Here is a 26090-nt window from a genome sequence, read left to right as displayed (position 1 = left end):
TTTCCTCCTCAACAGCAGCGAGACTTCCTCCGAGACTCGGCTGTGACCCCTCGACTGAACACAGACTTCAGCTGTGACATGAACCTCTTTCATATCCAGCAGCTGCTTCTGATCCACTGGAATTCTTTCATCTGCGTGACCTTTGTCTGTGTTTCTCAAACCCCACATGAAGCTGAGGTTGTACTCTGCAGTTCTGACTGATCCAGCTCATGATATATGGAGACGGAATGTTTATGTGGACGTGTCAGGTCAGGTTTAACAACCGCAGGGTTTGTGTGGAATCAAAGAGCCTTCATTGATGTCGGCGTGTTTGATGTGACTCCTTCAACGTACAGTACGCAAAGATTGGATGTTTCCTGACTGAACTGGATCCACATCAACGTCCGGGAGAGTGAGGGACGATTTCGCTCCAGATGTTGGTGCCTTTCATTTTCCCTGCCATGGCCCTTGATGACCCGACGAAGGCAATAGGACGATGACTGACGGGCTCATGTAGGGACTGTGATCAGTCACGGGTCAGGTTTCCACTCTGGGTTGGCATCACTCAAAACTCATGCGAGTTTGAAGAGGGAATTTGGTTTTTACGGTGAGCAAACAGCGTCTATGAATGATGGGAGTTGTATCTTGTCTGATGGTGGGTGTTTATTTCATAATGGGCTGCATAACAGAGGTGTGCACGTAGCACGCTCACATGAGGCTCGGAAACACAAAGACTTGCTTTAGTCCAACTAGGTCCGGACTTTTAAAACAACTTAGTCTGACTACTGGAGCGAAATTTTTGTTTCTATTAGTGGGACTACAGGACCTGGATAATGGGGTTAATAGCTGGACTAAGCTAGCATGTAGCCAGTAGCTGGACTAAGCTAGCATGTAGCCAGTAGCTGGACTAAACTAGTATGTAGCCAGTAGCTGGACTAAGCTAGCATGTAGCCAGTAGCTGGACTAAACTAGTATGTAGCCAGTAGCTGGACTAAGCTAGCATGTAGCCAGTAGCTGGACTAAACTAGCATGTAGCCAGTAGCTGGACTAAGCTAGCATGTAGCCAGTAGCTGGACTAAACTAGTATGTAGCCAGTAGCTGGACTAAGCTAGCATGAAGCCAGTAGCTGGACTAAGCTAGCATGTATCCAGTAGCTGGACTAAGCTAGCATGTAGCCAGTAGCTGGACTAAGCTAGCATGTATCCAGTAGCTGGACTAAGCTAGCATGTAGCCAGTAGCTGGACTAAGCTAGCATGTAGCCAGTAGCTGGACTAAGCTAGCATGAAGCCAGTAGCTGGACTAAGCTAGCATGTAGCCAGTAGCTGGACTAAGCTAGCATGAAGCCAGTAGCTGGACTAAGGTAGCATGTAGCCAGTAGCTGGACTAAGCTAGCATGTAGCCAGTAGCTGGACTAAGCTAGCATGAAGCCAGTAGCTGGACTAAGGTAGCATGTAGCCAGTAGCTGTACTAAGCTAGCATGTATCCAGTAGCTGGACTATGATGGGACTGGGTGAAGTGCGGCTGCACCATCATCAGCTACACAGCGGAAGTAAACAAACTCATCACTAACTGTTGGGAAAATTGGAAAAATTGAGTAAAATTCTGAATGAAATAAATATGATAAACCATGTCTAAATATCATAAAATACAAATTATATATTTTATTTAAACTCCAAAGAAGATATAAGTGACATGTAAATGAAAATATCGACATAAAATCTTCCAATTAATTGTAAAAAAAAAAACGCTTCAACAGGTGCTTTCATGAACAGTTTTTAACTGTTGGGGTGATGACATCACTTTCTTTATCACTTTTTCTTTCTCCATAGTTGGTAACTACCACAGATTTGCAGCTGTCAAGTCAATTCAGTGACACGCTACTGTCTCCATACGTGGCTCATGTATTAAAACTGTCTCACGGCCCTCAGGTGTAAAATGAAAAAACTTTGAGCGGCCCTCTAGGGGGCGCTCGAGGTCCAACCACGGCCCGATGGTGAAGAATCCCTGCCTGTCCGCCTGGGCACAGGCTTATGTCCCAACCCTGCAAGCACAGCAAAGTTAACCAATCAGGTGTCAGCTGAGACAAAGACTGACAAAGTGATGACAGCCTCCACGACACCTGATTGGTTGGACCGAAAACCTGCACCCACGCGGCCCTTCTGGGACTCAGTCTGGCACCTGTGTCCTAGGTGACTGAAGAAGACCATGCGAAGATGAAGGACCCAAAATGTCATTTGCGTGACATGAAGAGGAAGGAAACAGGCCTCATGTAAAATCACATGATTTATTACGTAACAAAACACAATAGAATCAAGATACAGTAGACGTCCAATCTGAATAGAGTCTGATGCAATCATTCCACTTGGTCTCTGAGCTGTCGTGGAGGTTTGGACACAGAAGAGAGGGTGGGGGGGGGGGACAACAGTCCCGGTATACACACATCAGCACCATGAAAAATAAACCTCAAGGTTGTTCATTTACTGAAACACGACAATGTGCAACTCAAACAAAGTACAGTACCAGAATCATGGAAAAGTGGATCCACATCAGAGTGTTTTAAATATCCTACATCGTGAAGTTTTGACGGAAAGTCGTGAAGCACCCTGGAGAATAGCACCGTTCAACTCTTCACACGCGCCCACACACACTCGCACACACTTGTGTCGCCGTCTTTAAGAGGACATTTCATTGCTATAACCCTTTCCCCAGCCTCTCCCCCTGAACCTAACCATCCAAAACACTTGGCTCACCTCAACCAGGACCCGGTTGTTTTGAACTTTCCATCCTTAAACCTTGTGGGGACCGGCATAAAATGTCCTCACAAGTACAGCCAAACACACACGCACACAACCGTCATTGAGTGGAGTAAAGAAAACAATTTCATTGAAACAAATCATGTGATCCTGGCGAAGGCATCTCATTGGTGCAGCCCACCGTGTACCTGCAACTCACCAGGTGTGTGTGTGTGTGGAGGAAGAGGATGTTCCAGTCCCGAAGCCGACAACGTCTAATCTACGACATTAAAAAAGGTACAAGGAAAAACATGGCCGCCCCGAAACCTCACACACGTTCACTACAACTGCGGAGAGAAAACTCAACTAGTGAACCATATTTAAACAGACACATAAAACCTGCAGTTTTTATTTCTCCAACCCGAATTGTAAGCTGAGCGTGGACACAGCCAGACACACACTGCTGAGGTGCACTTATCTTGAGAGGGTGAATCCATCTAACACAAGTTGCTTCTCCACATAATGGCAAGAAGTACGGAACGATCTATTCCCAAAACAAAAAAGGTTTTTAGGGGGGTTAATTCTAGAGGAAGTGCACTGTACCTCACTCAAAAACTATTCAGTTCATTTTGTTTTCTCATGCAAATGACTTTTTCTGGTTTCCGAAAACAAGAATAATCTCAAAACCGTCTTTGGATATGGGCACATACGAGTGATAGGGTTTCATGAAACAGTGCCCCACTAGATGCCGCATTCGGCTCTAAAATGTTTGGATTACAACAACCGTTTCACTGAAACCACACATCATCTTTAACCCAAGTGCGCCACCTACTGACCTCTGAAAATGAGGACACTGTTCCATGAAGCTTGCTGATGAGGCTTCATGAAACAGTGTCCTCATTTTCAGAGGCCACCAGATGGTGCTGTCTGCTGTAAAATGTTTGGACCTGAACAACTCATTCAATGAAACCTCACATCATTTCTAAACCAAGATCGCCGTCTAGTGGCCTCTGAAATGGAGGACACTGTTTCATCCACCCTGCGACACTGTTTCATGAAGCCTCATCTACCCATCACTACTGAATACAAAGAAAGGTACCATTTGCTTCATTCACGGTGGAAAACATTGCATGCAACTGGGAAAAATTGACATGTACATTTGGTATGTTGCTGTATATGTTGCTGCAACAAAATGTAGCAATGTTTCTATTGGAGGAGTAAAACAAAAGAGGTGAGAGAGACACCAACAAAGCACCAAAACTGACTATTCTCTTGATGTCCCATCCCTTTTTCTCAAGTTTTTAAGAGGCCAACTTCAGTCCAGGCTTCTCAGATGACGTCGTGCTGTGTCCACGCTCAGCATGTTTCACCCCTGTTATCTTTGCTACATGAGCTATCCAGGGTTCTTCACAGAACAGTGGATTCATGGGTCTCCAATCATACCATGGCTCCTCATCTTGGTATCAGTAATTACATAAACCTATTTAATTTATTAACACTGCTATAATACAGTACGACAAAGGAGAGTAACAGGTGTGCATATTACATAAGAGGCTCCTGGCCGCCACGCCCGTCACCTGCTCGTGAACTTCAAGCACTTGTTTTGGAAGATTCTGTGCAATATTCCACCTGATCTGCTTTTTTTTTTGGTGTACAGCAAGAGATGTTGTTCAAGTCTTAGAAGCTGAGCAGGTTGAACAATTCCATACAACAGAAATCCTTAAAAAGAATTATAAAATATTAATGCAGAGCAGAGGAACTAAGTGGAGGAGGAAGGTGCGTTTGGTCATTAGCTCTTGTGCAAAATCTTTTTGGCATAAAAGTCTCTGCAGGTTTCGCAGCAGCGCTGGTACCACCTCATGTCCTGGCACAGGTTCTTCTCCCGGATGACGTGGCAGTAGATGGTCCACTGGTCCCCCGTGCACTTGTAGGTTAGAGCAGCTGCGGACAGAGGAGCAGCGACTTGGTGACATGTATGAGTCACACCCGATCATCCAAATATATATGCCTCGGTTCCTAGTCCGACTAGAAGATCAGAGAGAAGACGCATGAGAGATGCATGTTTCGTGTCTCACCTAGCCGGGGGGAGGTGATGGTGTTCACGTTGACCTTCTCATTGCAGGTCCCCTGGTGACAGGGCCTGTATGTCGGGGGCCTGGGGGCCGCCGGGCAGTCGTTACCATGACGACCAGTCACTTTGTGCATGCACTGGACCACTCGGGACTGCAGGCCCTTCCCACAGGACGTGGAACACTGGGGGACAACAACAACAAGCCAAACGTTGGACTTTTTATAGCACTGCAACCAGGGCTCACCAAATAGTGGTGGCGCTCTCTGTTTAACCAAGATGTTGGTTTCACTGAAATATGGAGCAGAGAGTGCCATTTACATGTGTCGAAGGGTGAATCTTAAAGGCAGCAAAGGCCCGTGGTCCATGACAGGAACTGTAACGTACTGTCAAAGGGGGAGTGTGAGAGAAAGATGGAAGGAGTATTTCAGGCAAGGGAAGAATGGAGAGAATGAGAGGTGGGGGATAACAGGTGAGCTGGAGGACACTGAGGGCACTTCATAGTTCTGCTGTAGAATGAAGAGTGGGAAGGTTGTTGGCCCAGACAGGAAGCGTTGGAAGGAAGAGAGAGTAGGGAACTTTCTGACCAGACTGTTGAATGATGCGTGGAGGAAGGATTGTGGCGCTGTCGTTTAAGAACAAAGGGAATGAGTCACATCATGAAGGTGTGGGAAGGAGTTGTCAAGTCCAGGCTGAGAGGAGAAGTGAGCAGCAGTTTGGTTCCATGCTGAGGAACACCACCACAGAACCATTGTGTTCTCTTGATAGATGGAGGAGTTGCACAGTGGCTCTGGAGAAAGATTCGGTTTTTCGTGTGCTTTTACTTTTATTATTTCTTTTTTTTCTTGTGTGTTGTTTCCGTTACCTTTGTTCTGTGCTACTTCACTGCAGCGCAGCTGGGTTCCAGTCTGCGTTGCCAGATGGTTGCTCCGCGTCCACCGGTAAAGATCTTTGTTCTATCGCAATCTTGGTTTCTTCACGTTTTGTTTTCTCTTATTGGCTTTTATTCCTTGCGTGTGTGTTTGAGTGTTCCACTACCGAGCGTTTTCCGTTTTCCAGGCCTCGTGAATTTATCTGAGTGTCTTTTGGTTGTCCCCATTATTTAGGCTTGATTGTAATTCGCCTCTTTTCTTCCCCCTTGCTCTGCGTTTTGGTGGCGACATCTTTAGTTCCTTGTTTCCTGTCTGTCCCGTTACTTACTTGTGTATTAAACTTTGTTCAATTTAACCTCGGCGTAGTCCTCTGTAAGCCAGCTACAAGCTTAACACTTGGGTCAGTTCTCCTGAGCCATCATGACACCTCTGACAGAGCTCCTGGTGAGGAAGTGAGGTATTGTATGAGCAAGTCAGGAGGCTCCAGAGAAGTATGTGAGGGTAGTGCAGAACGTGTATGAGGTCAGTGCTATAGAAGTGATGGAGGGATTCAAGGTGAGAGTAGGACTCAGGGATCAGCTCTCAGCCTGCTCTTGTTTGCTGTTGTTATGGACAGATTGACAAATGAGAATAGGGAGTCTTCATGGACTATGATGTTTGCTAACATATAGTGATCTGTAGGGAGACGAAAGATGAGACAGCTGGATGATGGATGGTGTAGAGGCAGTGGCTCTGACACAAGGAGGGGCAAGTTTTCATTGGGAGTTTGTTGTTGTTATAAACGTTCAGCAATGGTAACATGGTTTGAAACGGACAGGTACAACTCGGTACGTAAAGGCAGCCAGGAATAGTATGTTAAACACAGTGAAAGTTTCAGGCCGGAGAGCGTCATAAACAGAACGTGTATTCGCAGGAAATGGCCTCAACAGAATGGAATATCTGTCGCCCTCGAAATTGCGGGAAGTTAATGGTTAGCTAAAAGCTGCTCCTGCTTATTCGCTCCACTTCACCACACAAAACACACTTTCTGTTTCCCTTCCCACATTCACCGTTGACGGAAAACGGTCAAATCTTCATGGACTAAAGGCTCTGGAGGACCAGGATTGGACCCTGGGCATGAAGTTTTTACACAAGTGGTGAAAGGTTTTAGGCTTCCCTCTTAAAAGAGAATCACGTGACTCACTGTGGCGCCGTGATCTCTTCCCCGCGGCACCACTTTGGCAGCTCGGCGTTCCATTGATGAGTTCCTCTACACATCACATGAGATGTCGTCGGGAAGCTAAGTAGCTCTGCGGCCCAGAGACCATCTGTCTATTGGTCAGGAGCAGATTTTCCTCAGAGGTCACTGGTTCTGGACGCTGCTCAAATCCCAGGACTTTGTGTTTCTACACAGCCATCTGCCTTCCACCGACCTCCTGGCTTCTGCTTCTGGGAGTTGCAGTTCCTGCCAAGCAGCTCCTATGATGTTCACATGGAGGATTCCGCTCACCTGCGCGCACACTTTGTTTTGGGCCTTTAGCTTGACTTTCATTTGAAACTATTCTTAGCAGGTCTCACTTATTCTTGCTTTGGCTCGGCAAGAGTGGGTTAGAAATGTTTCTGTGGCTTTCGTTCCGCAGCTGTGAGACTGGCAGCACATGACTGAGGGGGGCCCCCCAAGCAGATGGCCCGCAGATTCCCCCACTTTGTGAAGGGCCCTCTGAAATGTTATCTCATTGTCCGCTTTTAGCAGCGTACGGACTATTTTAGTCCCTGGAACTGAATCATGAGAGCACTCTTTAGCACAGCGGGAGCCAATCGTTCAGTTCCATTATATTTTTAGCTCCTTCTCTGGTGCAGGGCCACTGCACAGTGACCAGAAACACTCACACACCAAGCCCCAACTCCACCAACACCAGCCCCTAACTCTTCCATGAAAACAATAGAACGCAGATGAGCGAATCTGTAGGACAATCGGTTGCTTATATTCATTTTAAACACATTATTAATGCAAGTAAGTCCATAAACAGAGAATAGAAAGTTGAGTGTTACTGTATTGTGAGGTTTATCATGGGCCTGACATGAAGCCAAAAGGTTCCTGTCAAGTTACACGCTAGTTTGCTTTTATTTTGTGAGTTTCACTTTCATTTTTGTCCATCCTTGGTGAGGCTTCATGAAACAGTGCCAGAGGTCAGTAGGTGGCGCTCTCTGTTTAAACATGAGTGGGTTGCATTGAAATGGCTGAAAGACTTTAGAGCAGCTGGTGCCATCTAGTGGATATTGTAAATGAGGACAGTGTTTCGTGAAGCCTCATGGAGTTGGTGGCTAAACAATCATGGTGAAGGGTGCATGAGTACTAAGAGTCAGTGTTGGTTCCTTCTCTACTCATGGAATGGCCCTTTCTCCACTGACTTTCTCAGATGGTTTTGTATTTTGCTCTGCTCTTGTTAGCATAGGTCTTGTCCAGCTCCAGTTCTCACCTTCGACCAGTCGCCGGTCTTCCACTCGTAACATTTGGAGTGATCCTCGCAGGGCTCCTCCTGACTGGGCTGGGACAGTGGGTCGCACAGGCCCTGAGGGTTGGTGCAGGACACGGAGCGTCTGCGAACACCTTCACCACAGTCTGATGAGCACTGAGGGGAACAAGAGCGGTCAAAGCTCAAATGTGACGGACGTCAACAGGACACAACAGTTTTCATGCCTAGTCTGATGGTACTTGTTCTGACACATCACTGTTTCCTTGGGATGGGCAAAAAAAGTTATCGCAATAAATGTTGTATACATGTTGTATACATACATTTCCATTCTCTTCCATGTGTTGCACTCACGACAGTCTCTCTTGAAACTGTTTTATGATGAAACTTATGAGTGGAGTTTGTCTCCAGCATCATTATATGTTGATGTTTCAATATAACAGTGAACTAAGTGCAGAGATGAGAAATTCAGTGTTTCACGTCTCTGGTAGAAGCCGCTGGTGTCTGACAGGCTGCTCTGCCAGCTTTATTTAGGGGTTAAATGGAGCCGTCTGTCTGCTGTATCTCATGTCTCTGAACAGTTGACTTGAACTATGGAGCAGTCTGGACACATTTCCTAGATGCTACTGAAGAAACATTAGAAATCATGTGAAGAAATGATCATTTAGTCATATTCTATTCTCCAAATCATGATACAAACTGTCAGTCCTTTGTCTGGTGTGATGAAAAACCTTTTCACAATTCTCTCTCCTAAAATGCTTGTTTTCCATGGCCTTATTGAAGATTTCACTGATACTTTGAGGCTTTAGAATTTGTTGACGGTCCCTAACTGATGGCGGCTCGTAGCATTAGCGCTGCCTGTGAGAGTGTGTCCGCGATCAGTGAACCCTAATGGGGACGTGGAAGAGGACGCCGCCGCCAATATCCAACTATTTTCACCTTGGCAGCGGGAGACCTGCATGTGTTGATGTGAACCAAGGCAGAGGAGCGCGTCAGAGAACCTATGAGGACCACTCCATCTCATCAAATAAACAGGGATCCAGAGACTCAGAGTCGACCAGTGTCATGATCAAAGGTTCCCTGGATTAAAACCAAGTTTAAAACTATGATGGTGAAGTAAAGTCCACCACACTCTCCACAACTGTCACGCTGGTGTCGGCTGTCAAACACAACAGAGCTGGGGAGCGCGGCATCACGGTCTCGTCATGTTCACGTGTGCAGCTACAATGCAGCGAGTGAGTCACATGTTTATCAGATTTATCGTGAGATGCTGCATTTTCGTCGTGGAGATTGTGTTTGGCAGCATATCGATAAGTTATCGCCCATCCCTTCTGTATACGTATATATTATATATACCTATATATTACCTTGAAACATGAAGACGACTTCTGAGCTGCAAGAACTCAGGAACATTAAGAAACTTGTGTGTGGGGGGGCTTGAATAGCTATCAATGTGGGGGACCAATACTTGGAAACACACCTACTTTTGGCGACATTTTGCTTTGTGGGGACCTTTTTTCCTTCAAGTCTCAATTTGAGGATTAAAATTTCAGAATAACTAGTCACATTAACTGGGTTTCAGTTTGGTTCAGAGTCCTGGTTCAGGTGAGCCATGTGTGTTGGATGGTTAGGTTCAGGGTGCGAGTCTGGGGAAAGGGTTATGGCAATGACAGGTCCCCACAAAGATGGTGTGACAAAGCTGCGTAAGTGAGGGCTTGTTTATCCTGCTTTGTGGGGACCAATTCTTGACAAAACACTGTCCTTGTGAGGACATGACAGGACCCATGTGGGGACATCTGTCTGGACCCCACAAGGTCAAGCCACAATTTGAGGATGAGACTCCTGGTTCAGGTGAGCCATGTGTGTTGGATTGTTAGGTTCAGGGTGCGAGGCTGGGGAAAGGGGTTATGGCAATGAGAGGTCCCCACAGGGATGGACATACAAGGGGGTGTGTGTGTGTGTACGTACCTTGGACCACTCTGACGCCTCCCACATGGTGAGACAGAGCCGGCCCTCGCAGTCCTGCATGGCAGGAGGCCTGTGTCCCTGGCAGTAGGCGCCTCTGGTGTGAATGAGGGAGCCGTTCTGGAGCTGGTACACGCAGACCACCTCCCTCTGCTGGAGCCCTTTACCACAGGAGACTGAGCAGGACCCCCACTCACCCGTCACCCACCTAGTGATCAGATTCATGAACGAGGTCATCCTGAAATCCAAACACTTCACAACACGCCTCCACAAGCGGGACACAGGAAGAACCAGACCAAGCCGAACCAGCGACGCCGCGCGTGTGTTCAGACACCCACCACCTCGGTACATGAGAAGCAGATTCTGGAGATGACGCGGACGACACGACTCCACAAGACGCAGGGAGGAAAGACCCTGCCTGGGTGTGCATGACCTCCACTAGTGTGAGCAAAACTGAATGAGTCCAGTAGGGGGTGCTGATGCACCTGCTCACACCAATACAGCTGTGTGCAGTTTTAGCTGTTGATAATCCATCTCTCCTTCTGTCTCAGAGCATGTGACACATATTGCCCTCTGGCTGTGTGTGTTTTTACTGCAGTCAGTTTAGCAAGGGTCAGTGTTGTACCATGAAGAGCACAGATCCAAAACTGGATCTACACCAGGGGTCACCACCAGGGATCCCGAAGAGTCCAAGGTAGGTTTGATTTTGTAATTCTTTTTATGGTTTCACGATTGGTAAAAAGCTCTTTGACTGTGTTTGTGCCGCCGTAGTAAAACAATAAAATTGGCCATGTCGCTTTACACTTGACTTTTTACGCATGACTGGCTCAAGTCTACCACTGAAAGGTCTCCGTTTCACAAGTGAAGTGAAGTGCGCACCATACCTGTACTGGCAGGGCTGAGAGTTGCAGCGTCGCACTTGTGGCTGCGGCCGGTTCTCTGGATGGCAGAAGCTGCTGTTGACCGACTCCATGCTCTTGTTGGCGATCCTCATGCAGGACACCACGGTTCTCATCTCTCCTGCACAAACAGGCAGAGAGAAGCCGCGCTGGGTGAGAAGGTGGAGCAGAGCAACTTATTTCCCCTGAGGGCCACAATATATCCCGGGTCACCAGAGGCCGTCAAGACAGCAGAAAGTAGGGATGAGGACAAAGAATAAAAATAAACATGTATATCCTTCTAAGAATGGAAGAAGGAAACAGGAAACAAAACCAAATAATAATGTAAATGAGGACATCTATAAAATAAATAAATAAAAAATAAAATAAAAATTGAAATTAGATTGTTTATTGATTTTTTTTTCACATGATATACATTTCATGTAATTATAAAACAAAGAAAAACTTTACACTAAACATATGAATACATTTATCTCCCCCCTTCTATTTATTTGACGGAACAATAGTGACCCAGAACTGGAACTTGAAGTTGTATTTCAAGTGAAAGAGTAGTGAATTGTGAGGCCGATGACCAGTTTGTCAGGGGTCTCATGTGACCCAGGTCCGATGGAGAATCAACACCCATGAAAAGTGAACCTACTTTTGACCTCTTGTTTCTAGAGTGGCTTCACATCAAAATCGTGTGGTACATGTTTGTACTGATCAAGTTAAATTCAGTGAAAGCGCTGGAGTTGTTCTGAAATTTGCGCAGCTTCATTTGTATGTAGAAAAGGCAGAACGGTGTGTCAGTGTTGTATCGCGCCTGGAGAGGAAGCCATGACACCCTCTTTTGAGGGCGCAGCCCACAGAGTGGTTCACTAATGGTGGACCACATTAAGAAGACCACACTTTCATTTGATATGGAAACGAGCAGTTGTTCCACTTATAGTCACAGGACGAAACTGCCAACAATGTTGTGGTTTCCAAACAACAAAGGCACAAATAAGAAGGAAAAGTCCCTGCTCTGTGAGGCCAGCGTGCAGATTCCAATACACAAATAAATGTTTGCTGTTTTCTTGACGCCTGTGGACCGGCCTGCAGGCTTTGGGTTCAGTGTTTGGCCTCTTATGGTCCAATTGATCTCATGGTTTTCCACGACTTCAACCTGCTTCCCATGGAGTCAACAATAAAATAAAACACGGTAATTTCCGGACTATAAGCTTTATTCTGCTGGTCTGAACCCTACGGCTTGTTCATCGATGTTCATCGATTTTTCCAGGCTAAATAGCCTCATGCTGCCAAAATATTGAGCCTCCTCACATCAAATGCGTTTTGTTGACCTTAAAGCGCTCAAAATGCGCTGTTTTCAACCGTGTGTCCGCAGCTCCGCCCACAGAGCCGATCTCCTGGAGGAGCGGAGACGAGAAGCAGCAGCTGAGACCAGCTGTGGTGTTGGAACTTGGGACACATTTTTAGCGCTTTAATGTCAATAAAAGATGTGAGGAGTTGATGATTCCAGTTCAGAACAGTGGCCAGTTTGTTTCATGAGTCAGTCTCCATGCTGGAGCCCGTTTTCCAAACTAGTTTAGAAGTGATCCTCATTCATTTTTAAGCCTTTCTACGGTGAAGACAGCACCACTGCACCTGTGGCTTATGGACCACTGCAGCTCATGTAGGAACAAGGTCGGTTTTCCATCTTAAGTTTAGCGGATGTTCTAATATTCCGGTGGGATCTATAGTCTGGGATTTACGGTAGTTTTAAAGCATAGGTGGGCAGTTAAATTTCCTAATGTGCCACATTAGAAACTGTGACTGTTGTGAGGGTCCATCATGCCAAAAGAAAGGTGGCGATGACTACGAAATATGAAGGAAAAAAGTAACAAGGACAAAGTAAACCATTACCACATATTAATAATATTAAGAAGTGTAAATATGCCATGAAACCTATAAAAAAAATCATTTTGCATGCATCTTAAATGAAAATAAATCATGATAAAACTATGGACCAAACATGGAAGATTAAAGGGCAATTCATTTCAAACAATATTTTGAATTTTCTTTCAACAAATTATGAGGAAAATTCTATAATGACAAATGAAAAGAAGAATCAAAAATGTAGTCATGAATGTGTTGTGTGTACTGTTGAACTAGTACTGGCTAAAACAGGATTTAAAAAAAACTTCTCAGTTGTATCGTTTTAAGTCTGACCTCCTGAGGGCCGCAAAAACACAAGCAACGGGCCACATATGGCCCCCGGGCCAGGTTTGTTTTAACGCTTGTCTTAGGTAGAGATTTGGTGAGACGAGAGCTTTTGCCACTCAGACCTACTTTGAGCTGCACCATATTATCAGGAGGGTCATAAAAGCAAAGGCACCTCATGCACCGACCAGTGAACATATCCATCTATCTATCTACGCGTACAGTACATAGGTTCAGATGTGAGAAAAGAAGGGCCGATGCACAGTGGCAGCAGTGATGGCAGCGCCTGTAATGCAAGGTTAGAGAGAGAGAGAGATAAGCTTAGCAGCGGTGGGTTCACCTCCAGCTGCTGGGCCCTCTGCTAATCCAGGAGCACCTGACCCCGTCCCAATGATGAAAGCGCCCGAGCTGCACTTCAAGGTTCTTATCTCATGCTCGTGGAGTCAGAAATATTTTGAGTGTCGGACAGCAACATTGGAAAAGCAGGAGGAAGATGAAAGAGGGGCTCCTCAGGAACCCAGTGGTGGGGCGTCTGCTCTGGTAATTAGGTTAGGTGAGTGAGTGTGTGTGTGCGTGTGTTCCTGTGTGCATGCATGCATAGCCACCCACCTCGCATCTGCCCTGTGAAAACCTTCCTGTCAGTTTCCAGGAGGACTAACATTCATCCTTTAATAAAGATAGCCATGCTTGGACTTCGAAGTTTCTCCGCACACTTAGCAAGTTTAGGGGAAAAAAAACACCTTGTCAACCAACTATTTCGGTACATGATTCGGAACATTTGAGAACGGAGAAAAATGTAGCAGAAAGATCAGACTTCCTATACAGCAAGCATGACTCCAGCACTTCTTCAGAACATTTATCTCCACTGCAGGAACAAAGACCTGAATCTTCTTCTGCACACCATTACAAATGGGTTACAAAGGCGACCAATAACAGAAGACTAGAGCAAACCTGAGGGTTTGTTTACACGGCGCCGTCTCCAACTGAATCTGACTGTGCTGCCGGCGCCATAGTAGACACGTGTAACGCTGCGGCCGGAACTGATGCGACACCTATGAGTCCGCGCATGCCAACAAGACAGAAATGCAACAGTGCACGCGCCAGATACTTCACAACAACAGTGTCTGCCTTGGTCCTCTCCTCAAAGATATATTTCCTCATCCTTGCCTGTCATTTGAATCAGCAAAAATGATATTTGGCGAGGAGGTCGCTTGACAAGGACTATGTCTGTTCTACTTCCTGGTGCAAGAACAAACTCATCATGACTCGCTGTGGTTATCGGCCGGCCGATTTATGATGTCATGATCAAATCACAAACATATTTTTTTGATTCATTTTTTAAAATAAACATTCTGTTTACATTCATACATGAGGAGAAATGTCATTACATCACAACGTCAAACTGACAAAATTCCTCTGGGAAATGGGCAGCAACAGACAGTGAGCCATGTCTGACGGCGGTCATTTCGCAATACTTCGCCCTCAAGCAAAATGACGTCTGAATCCGGACGTGTCCACTCAGTGGAGTCACGGTAAACAAGATTCCTGGGCTCAAGTCACAGCACCAAATTCAAGCGCTACTAAGTGGCTAACGAACAAAAGCTAACCGGAACAAACTGCGAAAGAGTTTATTGTTTTGGACAAACAGTCTGTTGTTCTGTTCTACAAAAACATTTCAACAGTAAAAATGTATGGTCCTGCTGGCTTAGAATGCCATACCTTACAATAGAAGAGATAAAAAAAATAAATAAATAATAAATTTGAGTCAAAAATATATTGCAACACTGCGTGTAAACACGACAAAAAACCTTGTCTTCAAATGCATTCACATTTGTACCGTTCAGCACCATGATACTTGAAAGTATCAAGCAGTGGTATTGGCAAATATACATACCAGCATCTGTGGCAAATAAATAAAAGTCTTTACCTCCTCCACACTGGACTGTGCAGTCCTGCCAGCTGCTGTGAGTCCAGATGTAGAGATGCTCCGCATCCCTCTGTTCCTCGCTGCTCCGCTCCTGCGACACGTTCAGGGTGACCGTGTACTCGTAGTGGATCCCGTAACTCTGGTCATGAAAGAGCAGCACCTGGAGAACAAAGCCTCGTGAGATCAGAAGCTTGCTCACAACACATACATCATATAGTGCAAATACTGGCGCAGTACATGGTGCCAGTCGTCGTTTCTATTGGCGTCTTTGTGGTCATGATTCTACCATTCCTATTGATCAAAAGAGGATAAGTCGACTCGCACATCTTCGCTTGATAGTAGCCTAGCCTTCGCAGTACCACAGTCACGCTTTACCAGCTGCAATCTGAAGTTTTCCTCTCATTTACAGAAGGTCGGCAGATTCTGAACGACTGCTTGATTTAAAAAGAAAAATGTCGAAATGATGGACGCAGTGAACCCAGCCCCCTGTTTACTCCTGTTACAGTTAAAAACAAAGAGTTCAACACATCCAGACAAGCTGCACAGTGCAAGGTTCAGTGAGGAACCCTGACTCTCTGACTTCCACTGAGTCCACGTCAGTGCTATGACATCGCTCCAGCAAATGAATTGGACTTGAACCGGGTCCAGACTGCTGCCTCGCAACTATGCCCAATCCTCTAATCAAGTGTTCAAGCATGTCTGCACGAGGCAACTCTGTGTGTGTGTGTGTTTTCATAAAGTGCAGATATTGAATCCAAACATTAATCTTGCTGGGGTTGAAAGATCAAGGGTTCGTATTTGTAGCGTCCAACATCCATACGTTCACTGTCTCTGGCATATCTGAAGTGCAGCAGAGCGAGAAGATCCGTGGCATGTTCGGTACAGGCAGAATGAATTTGGCCCACAGGAGAGATTTGGACTCTGCTGGAGTACAACTCGAACAGCCAGACTGTCGGTCCAATAACAATGAGTGAATTAATACCTAACCCTTCATTGTGTGGTGAGTCAGTTGGAACCCAAACTACGGAACACATGGACCGCTGACATGCACGCAGGAGAAAGAGGGAGCAGCATCATGTGCGTGTACACTGTCTGAACTGTGGCAGTTTCAGAGTGAAAGAGATCCGACATGTCTTCTGAGAACCAAATCCTTGTCTCAGAAGCTTCAGACTTGGTTGAGAACAGTGAGGAAGGTTGACCCTGTCCACCTAAGCTGCCCGAGGAAATCCCAAATCTCTCCATACATAAAGGAACATTAATGGTCCCTTTACATACAGAATTGCACCCGTCTTCTTTGTGTCTCATTATAGCTACATATTGGGTAGTAACAGCAAGAGTTTGTCCCCCATGGTTTCCGTTTGGTCCGCATCCGTAAACTTTGGGGAACCTTGAAGAAATACAGACGAATTGACGGTATAGCTTGGACAGAAGGACTTGCAGGGTTTTGGCTGTGACCCTTGTCTCCCCTAACACTAGCACTTAACACCAGCACTTGCTTCTGAGCTCCCTCCACTATGAAGCGCCCGCCGACGACCAAGTGAAGTGAGTGACGTCCCTCAGAATTGGAACACACTTCACGACGTCACACGTAAAGACAGCGTGTCATTGGCTGCCGTGCTGTGTTTTGTTTCCTGCATATCCAGTGTTGGAGACAACGTTTTGGAAATGACAGCTCCAACGTTTCTGCAACCTCTTGCATCGGCGCTGATCATCTCACTTGGTTTGGTGAACCAACGGAGAGGAAATGGGCGGAGCCTATGTTGCGGTGATAGATGTGTTAGAGGATGCTAACGTTAGCCTGGATGCTAGCCCACTGTTGTTTGTTCAGAAGAAATAAAAACACACTGTTGTACATCCATGTTGTATTGTTCATGTTGTGGGACACGGTCGACCATTTGGCTCGCTAACGTGTGACACCAGAGAAAGTCAACAAAGGGAAGAGTGGTCCTGGCTACTAACATGTCCCTGTTGTCCTGTCCAACATTGTTTTGACATAAAGTCCTTTGGTCTCCTGGAAATCTCTCCACACTTCATCTTCCCACTTGGTTTCAAGTCAGCTCCGGAGCTCCCTGGGTTTGAAGGGATCATTTCAAGTGGTGAACGGCGAGTGCCCTCGGTCTGAGGAGGAGTGGGACACACTACACTGACACGTGAACACGCAGGCGAACACTGGGCGTGTCAGGGTGAAGAATGGGACACAGGCTTAATCTTGAGACAGGCAGGTGCTACAGACCAGCTCAATAGCACACAGTAGCAGTGGGGATTGGAACGCATCATCTGACTCAACGACAGAGGGATGAATCCTCTGGTATATTCCTCTGTCTTGGTCACAAAACCATTCTGAAAGTTCAGTATCAGTCATTTACCATCAGGTGTAAGGGGGACTGGGTGGGACCCTTGGCGGAAATCTTCTCCCACAGTCCTCGCCTCACGTAGCGCACCGTCGTGCCCGCCAGCTGAAACTCTCCTGGAAGCTCAATTTTCCAGTCACTGTTGATGGATCTCCTGCTGGTGTCTTTCAGAGCTACAGAAATGAAAAACACCTCATTGACCAGCGCAACCACAGACATTTAGAGGCTCGCGAATGAGTTGGGTTCACGTTGCAGGCTAATAGAAGACTCAGAAGAGTAGGAAGGGCTTTCAAGTTTATAAACAATGATTCATGTTAATCTATTTTGAATTGAGGTGCACGAGTAAATTGGGCTTCAGCGTGGGCCCAAACCTGGACCAGTCAGTGATGCCACTGTCGTTACGATGTCTCTTTCGTGATTTCTTTTCAGTTAAAAACACACACTAAGACCACCATGTCCAGTGATGGGTAGATGAGGTATCATGAAACAGTGTTGCAGGTTTGACGGCACAGTGTCGTAATTTTTGTTTGAAAATCAGGACTTTGTTTCATGAAACCACAAGTCTTCAATACTGTGTCACGAAGCCTCATCTACCCACCACTAACCATGTCCACTCTTTGCTCTTGTGTGAGGTTTCACCTGACACACTTTAGAGCATATTTCTGAAGCCATGGCTGTGGACCACGATCATTTTCATGGGGCTGACGCCCTTCTGGGACTGAAGGCAGTATTTTATTTAAAGAAACTGATGTGGACAGCCCCACCTTCTTCCTCAAGATCACTCACAATGTTGTCGGCCCTCTGCAACTCAAATTACAATGAAAAAAAAAAGGGCTTAATTAAAGAGAGACTGTGTGAGGCGGCCCGGGGCTTCAGTTCCTCTGTATCTTTTTTATGACCTTATTTTAATGAGAATATTAGTCCTCCAAAATATTGCTTTATCTCCCCCAGCATCAAGCAGTGTGCTGAGAGTACATCGAGATCTTGGCCATGGTTTCCAGCTTTGGGCTACGAAGCTTGCATTCACACGAACTGTTTGTTGCGGCAGAAAAGACGCCTTTGTCCTTTATTTTCTGGAATGAAGAAAAGCCTTTTTTTTTTGGCTGGACTGACTTGGCCCTCACCTCTTTCATGGCGTTATTGATTCAGTGCATCACATTAAACAAAGTGAAGGAACAGGAGAAACGGTGCTTTGTGAAGAGAACACATTTGCATCAGGGCTCATGCGGAGCATGGAGGTACGCAGACAAAACAGTTTACCCAGGAAGCTATGTGACGGTTTACTCTCCACGACTTTGATCCTCCGGGCTCCTGCAGGGATGACCAGCGCCTCGATGTAACCTGGCAGGGAGACGAAAACACGTGATGTGAAAACAGATCCAGACCTGGGTGAACAGATGGAGCATGTGAATTAGATATAAGTGGCTGAAATGAGCTTCCTCCGACTGGTGGCAGGCGTCTCCTTAGAGATAGACTGAGGAGTTCTAACACTCGGGTGAGACTCGGAGTAGAGCTTCTGCTTCTCCGCGTTGAGAGGAGTCAGTGGAGGTGGTTGGGGCATCTCATGAGGAGGCCCCCTTTGGAGGTGTTTCAGGCACGGCCAGCTGGGAGGAGACCCAGGGGTTGACCCAGGACCAGATGGAGGGATGAGATCTCTTCACTGGCCTGGGAGGGTCTCGGGATCCGACGTCACATTTGCTGCCAGACCGGCCAATCTGCGATGGGCTGAGCCGCACCAGGGTGTTGACACTGACAGACTCATGAGCATCGCGCTTCAGGGAAAAGGTCCTGAGTGGCCTGGTTCTGTGCTGCCTTGAGGCCGGAATTTCTACTTCAAATCCCAAAAGGACACTGCCGGTGCAGGTTTTCCGTCCAACCGATCAGGAACACACACTACAACCAATCAGGTGTGTGAAGGCTGTTGATTGTCAGTCAGCTGACACCTGATTGGTTAGCCAATATGTCCTCGCAGGGCAGGAACAAAAACCTGCACCCACATGGCCCTGCTGGGATTCAGTGTGCCGCCCCTGCCTCAGGGCCTCCCAGACATGGGGTTGTGTTAAAGCCAAACATTGTTTCAGTCTCAGAAATCCTGTATATCACAGCAAAAAGAGACGGTTCTATGTTGAGCCCAAACATTCCCGCTGGAGCCTGCAGGGAAGAAATATGCCAGTTCTGCTTTGCCGGCGGATTAGCAACCAAGGTGCTCACTGCCTAGTAACAAATGGGATTTGACAGACAGGAGAAACTGTGAAACCTCAAACGGAGCGGCTACTCTCCTAGATATTTGAGGAAAAGCCCATCCGCTGTGGCACCGATGATCAAGGACAGACCTTCTACCAGTGGACTCGTAGCCAACCACCATCATCTCATGGGACACAATAGAACAAGGCAGAGGCATGGTAGAGTGCTGTGTTCTCCTACAGCAACACAGTGAGCGAAGACAGCTCAGCGTCTTTGCGCCACTTCAGTCACATTGGTGGCCACAAGTCAAATTCCACACAACTCCATTTCAAGAAATACAATGCAGCTCACTCTTTGAACTTTATTCACCTGTGTGAATTTGATGGCACTTTCGCACTGCACGCTCTTGTCTCGAGACAAAGTGCGTCTGAGATGTGAACACAAGCGCGTCTGAACTGTGCATCTGGGAGCGGCAGGAAAATGGTGCTGGGGAACGGGAGCACAGTGCAGCTGTGTGCGGGTGTTTGATATCTCACGTGTTTTCACCTTTATTAGGCTGATAAACACCTGATTTTACTGACAGACAGATTTGCTCAAATGAATAATGCTGTGCAGTAACTGCTTTCACTGCTGTGATGTGGCTGCAGAGCAGCTGTCTGCATGAGGAGGACAGCGAAGAGGAAAGATGCTGATTTCCCCCAAGTTACTGAAGATCACCAGACTATTCATTGATCATTTCTGACGTCTGGATCTGGACTTCACTGACTAAAACCTTCTCGATCCTCAGTAATCTCTCTCACTGTGTTTAACGTGTTGTGAGAGCAGCGTGGCTCAGTCAAGACGCACTGTATTGTAAAATAAACATGACAACAGTCTTTCATGTTTAGTTTTGGCTGTGAAAGATCACAGTCTGTTACAGCCATGGCGGAGCTCCGTCATCAGTTCAGTTCTGAGGTGACAATGACTCGTAGTACTAAGAACTGACAGCAACAATCCTGTTAGTGAATCGGAGGATCACTATAAGTAATGGATGCAGTAATGGAAAAGACTCAGCAGTCACTCTCTCTGGCCTATAGGGATCAGTGTCCTGAACACAGCAAACACTCCACTACTGTTAATTTGCAACACCGTAGAAGTGAAATTTCATACTTACCAACACATCACCAGGGCTGCAACGTAAACAAGCCGACAAACGGTTTGACAAAATGTGGCAGTTTGGAGTCGACCGTGAACACACACAAGACGAGACACCATCCAACATTTTGTCCGATGAGCCCAAAAGGAAGCGCTTCATTCATGTTTGGAGATTTTCAGGAACGGTGCAGCGCAGCATGACTTGATCTGTGCTGAAAGTGTTTCGAAGTGTATCCTTTTCTTGGCTGGGACGGCTCTAGACAATAGGTCAACCATGTAAATCATGTGACACCTTCGTGCACGAGTTCATTACTGAACCTGCAGATTGTTGAGGATGGTCCTCAACAACTGCTACTTTTTTCTCGCGGTCTGAACCCTCCAGCTTATACAGCGACGTGGCTAATATATGGATTTTTCCAGGCTAAAGAGCCTCATGCTGCCAAAATATTGAGCCTCTTCACATCAAACCCATGACATCACAGGCGTTTTATTGACCTTAAAGCGCTCAAAATGCGCTGTTTTGTCCTACGTGTCCGCAGCTCCGCCCACAGAGCCGATCTCCTGGAGGAGCGGAGACCAGAAGCAGCGGCTGAGACCAGCTGTGGTGTCGGAACTTGGGACACATTTTGAGCGCTTTAATGTCAATAAAAGATGTGAGGAGTTGATGATTCCAGTTCAGAACATTGGCCAGTTTGTTTCATGAGTCAGTCTCCATGCTGGAGCCCGTTTTCCAAACTAGTTTAGAAGTGATCCTCCTGCATTTTTAAGCCTTTCTACGGTGCAGACAGCACCACTGCACCTGCAGCTTATAGACCACTGCAGCTTATGTAGGAACAAGATCCGTTTTCCTTCTTAATCTCAGTAGGCGGGGCAAATATTCTGGTGCACTCTATAGTCCAGGATTTACGTTACGTGCGCCAATTGTATGTTTAACCTTCATCACCTTGAAACATGGATTTCCAAATCAGTTTGTGGTGCAAACGTATCTTTGCATCTCATTTCAGAAGCCAGAATTTCCTCCGGTTCTGCTAGTTGTTGAAACCTTCTGAGATTGAGCACATGGGTCCACGATCATCATCATCTCAAATCAGAAATAAAACAGTAATAAATTCATTTTTTTGTCATGAAAACTGCTGATGCTGACCTGATTAATAAATACATTGGTTCCATTTGAGGCCACTGACAAAATGTTGGAAATCCACATCCACTGTGCAACATGTGCAGGTTTTTCCGACACACACGACGACACGTCCGCCAACACACCTTCCTCCAAACCACGGCAGCCAGCTGTTTTCCACCGACCCCACCCTCCACCATCCTCTTCCGCCGACCACATACGCTCAGACGCAGACGTCCGTGGGCTCACCTGGGTTCACAGCTTATTTGAAGCCGCCATCTAAAGTGCAGCTGTTGATACGGTCAATGTCAAGGGGGATGTTTTACTGCAAACAGCTGCTTCTCATCGCGCCACAATGATCCTCCCATCTAGTAGCTGCTGGGATAAGAGGAATGTATCCGCGGCTCGGAGGGGCTCAGGTGAAACAGCCGCTTACGTAACTGTTCATTATCCTCTTCTGTCTTTTCTTGTTTAGGTCTGACTGGTCACATGGCTGGGTGGAGCCCACAGATGACTGCGCCCGTCGTCTACCTACGGTGCAACACTCCAGGCAGTGCAGGAAACACACACACACACACACTCACATGCGTCTTACATGAGAAACACTTGGGGACGGCTCTGGGTTTAGCGATCACACAGGTAGACACTCGCTTACACTGCCTAGCGGTGACTGGAGAACAAGACAAGTGGGAGGCATGTCACATCTGCTGAGGGAGGTGCTCATGTCGGCGACGCAAACATGGGCCTCTCACATTTTGGACAACAATAAGTGTGTAGTAGACAGCTGCTCACCACAGAGGAAAAGATAAAAACAATGCTCTTGTTCGCAAACTCTGAATATGTGGTTATTGACGTGTAACAACAACACACTGCTCTCACACCTCAGCTGTCATATATCAACACTGGTCCTGCAGTCTTTGCGTCCAATGTTGACCCTGAATAAGGCCTTTAGCGTGTTGCAATGGGGATCAATGTTGTCGCCTCGGCATTGCTCCTTGCTGCAGGTCGCCCTGTTTTTCAGGAGAATGCACAAGTCATAGAGCCATGCATTTATCAATCTGGTCTCAGTCTTGTGCCATTGAACCGATTCTTAGTCACATTCAATCACTCACATATCATTTTTGTTAGTCATGTTTTAGTCGACTCAAACACAACACAACAATTTCGTCTAGTTTTAGGCTGTGTCCCATCTCTCCCCCTAACACTAGCACTTAACACTAGCACTCCACTATGACCACACTTCATGACGTCACGCGTAAAGACAGCGTGTCATTGGCTGCCGTGCTGTGTCTTGTTTCCTGCATATCCAGTGTTGGAGACAACGTTTCTGCAACGTCTTGCATCGGCGCTGATCATCTCACTTGGTTTGGTGAACCAACGGAGAAGAAATGGGCGGAGCCTATGTTGCGGTGATAGATGTGTTAGAGGATGCTAACGTTAGCCTAAATGCTCAAAAAAAAACTCAATGCATTTCAGTCAAGTTTTAGCATTTTATTCATGCTTCTCATTCCAGTGGTACCTCTTTATTTATTCCAATTGACTTGTCCTAAAAATCTGGAACGGTACTGTTTCATCAACCCTGCAATGCTACAATGTTTCATGATGCCTCTCGATACAGTCAAGGCGAAAGCTATTTTTTATGTGATGAAATGTGTGTTCGATCAGTATTACATCTCACATTACATGTTGATGTTTTGTATGTGTTATTTACTTGTTCACGGTTTCCCCCTCACACAGCGCTTTCTTGACAAAAACTGCTCCCCCTCTTAAATCTGTTCTCTGGAACAGCAACAGCATCAGATGTTGATATCCACAACACTGAACCTTCTTCGCTCCACGTAGCTGCCAGGAAGCTACAAATATTCCGACCACTCGGGCACTGTCTCCCAAAACCACAATTTACCCACAGCATACACGCGCCCACCCGCCGTCACAACACACACAGACTATACTGTCAACATGGGACGCCACAGGCCACAGGACTAGGGTGAATATATGACAGATCAGGAGGAAGAACCTGCTGGTTTAAAACCTATGCTAACTTAGCCAGAGCCCTTCCAGGTTCAGGATAAGGTCCCACTGCACGAGACGGTAAAAGACACTCACCCATTCCTTTGGTGTGATTGAAGTCGCCCCTCACGATCTTGCAGGATCGTCCGTCTCCATTGCAAACGCCACAGTGGTCCTCCTTGGCAGACGAGCCGATGATGCCATCACAGCCGATTTTCTACGTGAAAGAGACACATTTTCACAGACCTCTGTCAAAATTATAAACATCTGTTGATCCATTTGAGTCAGGCTTCTGTAGCTGTGGCCACAGACTCAACACCAGCAGTGAGAGCGAACAGTGTCGTGAAAGACATACACACGTGAGCTGCACTGTTTCTTAGCCGCCTTTTTTATGTAGCCATGTGGACACCAGCGACATGTTGGCGCCCAAGCAGGAGGAGTTGTCACGTAGAATTGTACAGTTGTAAAATGATTTGGGAGTTCAGTCACTGCAGTAACGTCCGGACGTTAAAATCTCGGGGAGTGAATCTTTAACTCTCTCACGATTCGATTCAATTTAAAATCGAGATCACTGATTTCTGTTCACAATCTACTCCAATCTACTTTGCAAGACAGAATGACACACATTTACGTGTTTTTTCATGTTCATTGTGCTTTAAACATGACTCCATGCTGAGATGGAATTGTTGCAACTGTTACATAAATATCAAAATAACATACTGCCTGAGTAAGTAAGCAAAAGTGCCTCTTTAAGAAAGACACATGTTGCTGTTTAAACCCTGAGGAAAGTGCCTCTACTGGCCACCACTCTTTAGGTCTGTTGCCGAAGTGAGTTTTACATTGCTTGCACATTTTGTGCCTTGCAACCAGTTTGATGTTTCAGGGCATTTTTTTTTTAAACCCGCAATGATGCCAAACTCGAGCTTTAAGCGGAGACGGACCCGACTGGGGCGGCTGCTTGTTTGGGTATTTTCTGTACGTGTGAGCGTTCCAGCAGATTTCTCTCAATAAGAATCAGTTTTTACCTTTAAAAGTGATTCTGAATCGCAGCAGTCATAGAAGCCTAAACATAAGGGAGGAAGTGCTTCGGTGTTTCCTGACGTTTATATCCGAGCTAGTGTCCTTGAGTTTCATGAAACTCCAACCTTCTGTCCCTCAGATGGACCTCACCCCTCTCATTCATCAGAGATGCTTTGGCCACATTGTTGCCTTGTATAATGTGCTGCATCTGGAAGAGTCCTGACTTTCTCAACTTCCTATTCAATATACTCCGTTTTACTTATAATAATCTTTATTTTATTGATAAAATGACAAGTTGAAGACCCATTTTTTGTTGTTTTTTTTTGGAAACATGGTGGGGGAGGATTTGTCCCAGATGGGAAACGCCAAAAGATGATGAAGAGGTTTGTGCGTTCAGGTGTGTGTGTGTCCTTGAGTCAAAATGACTCTCCTCCCACCCCAGTGCTGCTACTCTGAATCAGCAACCTGCCAGAGGCTCAGATTTACTGGTCTCTGAAGAACAATACGTTTCTGAACAAACATCACACGCACAAGGACCGGCAGAGACGCGCACGCACGCGCACACACACTCACACACACACACACATATATCATGACATCGTCTTTAGTTTGCTGATTCAGGGTTTGCGTGGAGCTCTGCTCCACTTCCACCCCGCTATTTTCATTGCTAACCAAATATATTCCGTCTTCCTGCCCCACTGTTTCTCTCTCTCCTCAGCTCACATGCCACAATACTTCTTCTTGCACATACATAGGCTTAAATCAACATCCACTCATAGCAGCTCCTTCTCTATCTATCGCTCTTATTTTCTTGCCTCGGACATAATGACAATGCCAGCCAGCAGTTGGAGCAGGTGAAAGTCGGAATTCAGGCGGAACCTATTGACTTGTGTTTCAGCAAAATGGACAAAAAAGGACAGCACTCCCAGTTATTTCACACTGACATCAGCGACACAGTGAACTTCTCTGCATGTGGAACATGGTATCAGGTGTATGGAGCTCCTACCTGACAGCGTCCATTGACGCACAGGTCAGCCTCGAACGGGCCGCAGGGGGTCCCATCCATCACCCTCTCAGCCATCAGGACCGGCACATCCCGACCCATCGGGCTGCAGAACAGCACGCACGGCTTCTCTGCACACACACGGCGGGAGGAGCCCCAGGCTAGTTGATGAACCATCACTGAGCCAGCAAAGGCTAA

The 26090-nt window shown here is 46.5% G+C and overlaps 1 protein-coding gene across 2 annotated transcripts in view; it reads right to left on the bottom strand.

The window, feature by feature from the left end:
- Positions 1-2247: 2247 nt before the first annotated feature.
- The window catches only part of adamts17 (ADAM metallopeptidase with thrombospondin type 1 motif, 17), a 91369-nt gene continuing 67526 nt past the window's right edge, over positions 2248-26090 (bottom strand). The window contains exons 14-24 of one of the 2 annotated variants that reach the window (XM_053879560.1): positions 25896-26023; positions 23966-24086; positions 22455-22529; positions 18685-18765; positions 17440-17597; positions 15074-15233; positions 10954-11089; positions 10073-10277; positions 8111-8263; positions 4787-4964; positions 2248-4652 (exon numbers count right to left, since the gene is read on the bottom strand). In XM_053879560.1, coding sequence (XP_053735535.1) covers positions 4501-4652; positions 4787-4964; positions 8111-8263; positions 10073-10277; positions 10954-11089; positions 15074-15233; positions 17440-17597; positions 18685-18765; positions 22455-22529; positions 23966-24086; positions 25896-26023 — 1547 coding nt within the window. In that variant the 3' untranslated portion in view covers positions 2248-4500. The remainder of the gene's footprint in view (positions 4653-4786; positions 4965-8110; positions 8264-10072; positions 10278-10953; positions 11090-15073; positions 15234-17439; positions 17598-18684; positions 18766-22454; positions 22530-23965; positions 24087-25895; positions 26024-26090) is intronic. The other variant, XM_053879568.1, reaches the window with a different exon arrangement.

The sequence above is a fragment of the Synchiropus splendidus genome, chromosome 1 (assembly GCF_027744825.2).
Source record: "Synchiropus splendidus isolate RoL2022-P1 chromosome 1, RoL_Sspl_1.0, whole genome shotgun sequence".
In the NCBI taxonomy this organism is placed as follows: domain Eukaryota; kingdom Metazoa; phylum Chordata; class Actinopteri; order Syngnathiformes; family Callionymidae; genus Synchiropus; species Synchiropus splendidus.
The sequence above is the reverse complement of the archived record's forward strand: the minus strand, read 5'-3'. Positions and strand labels throughout refer to the sequence as shown.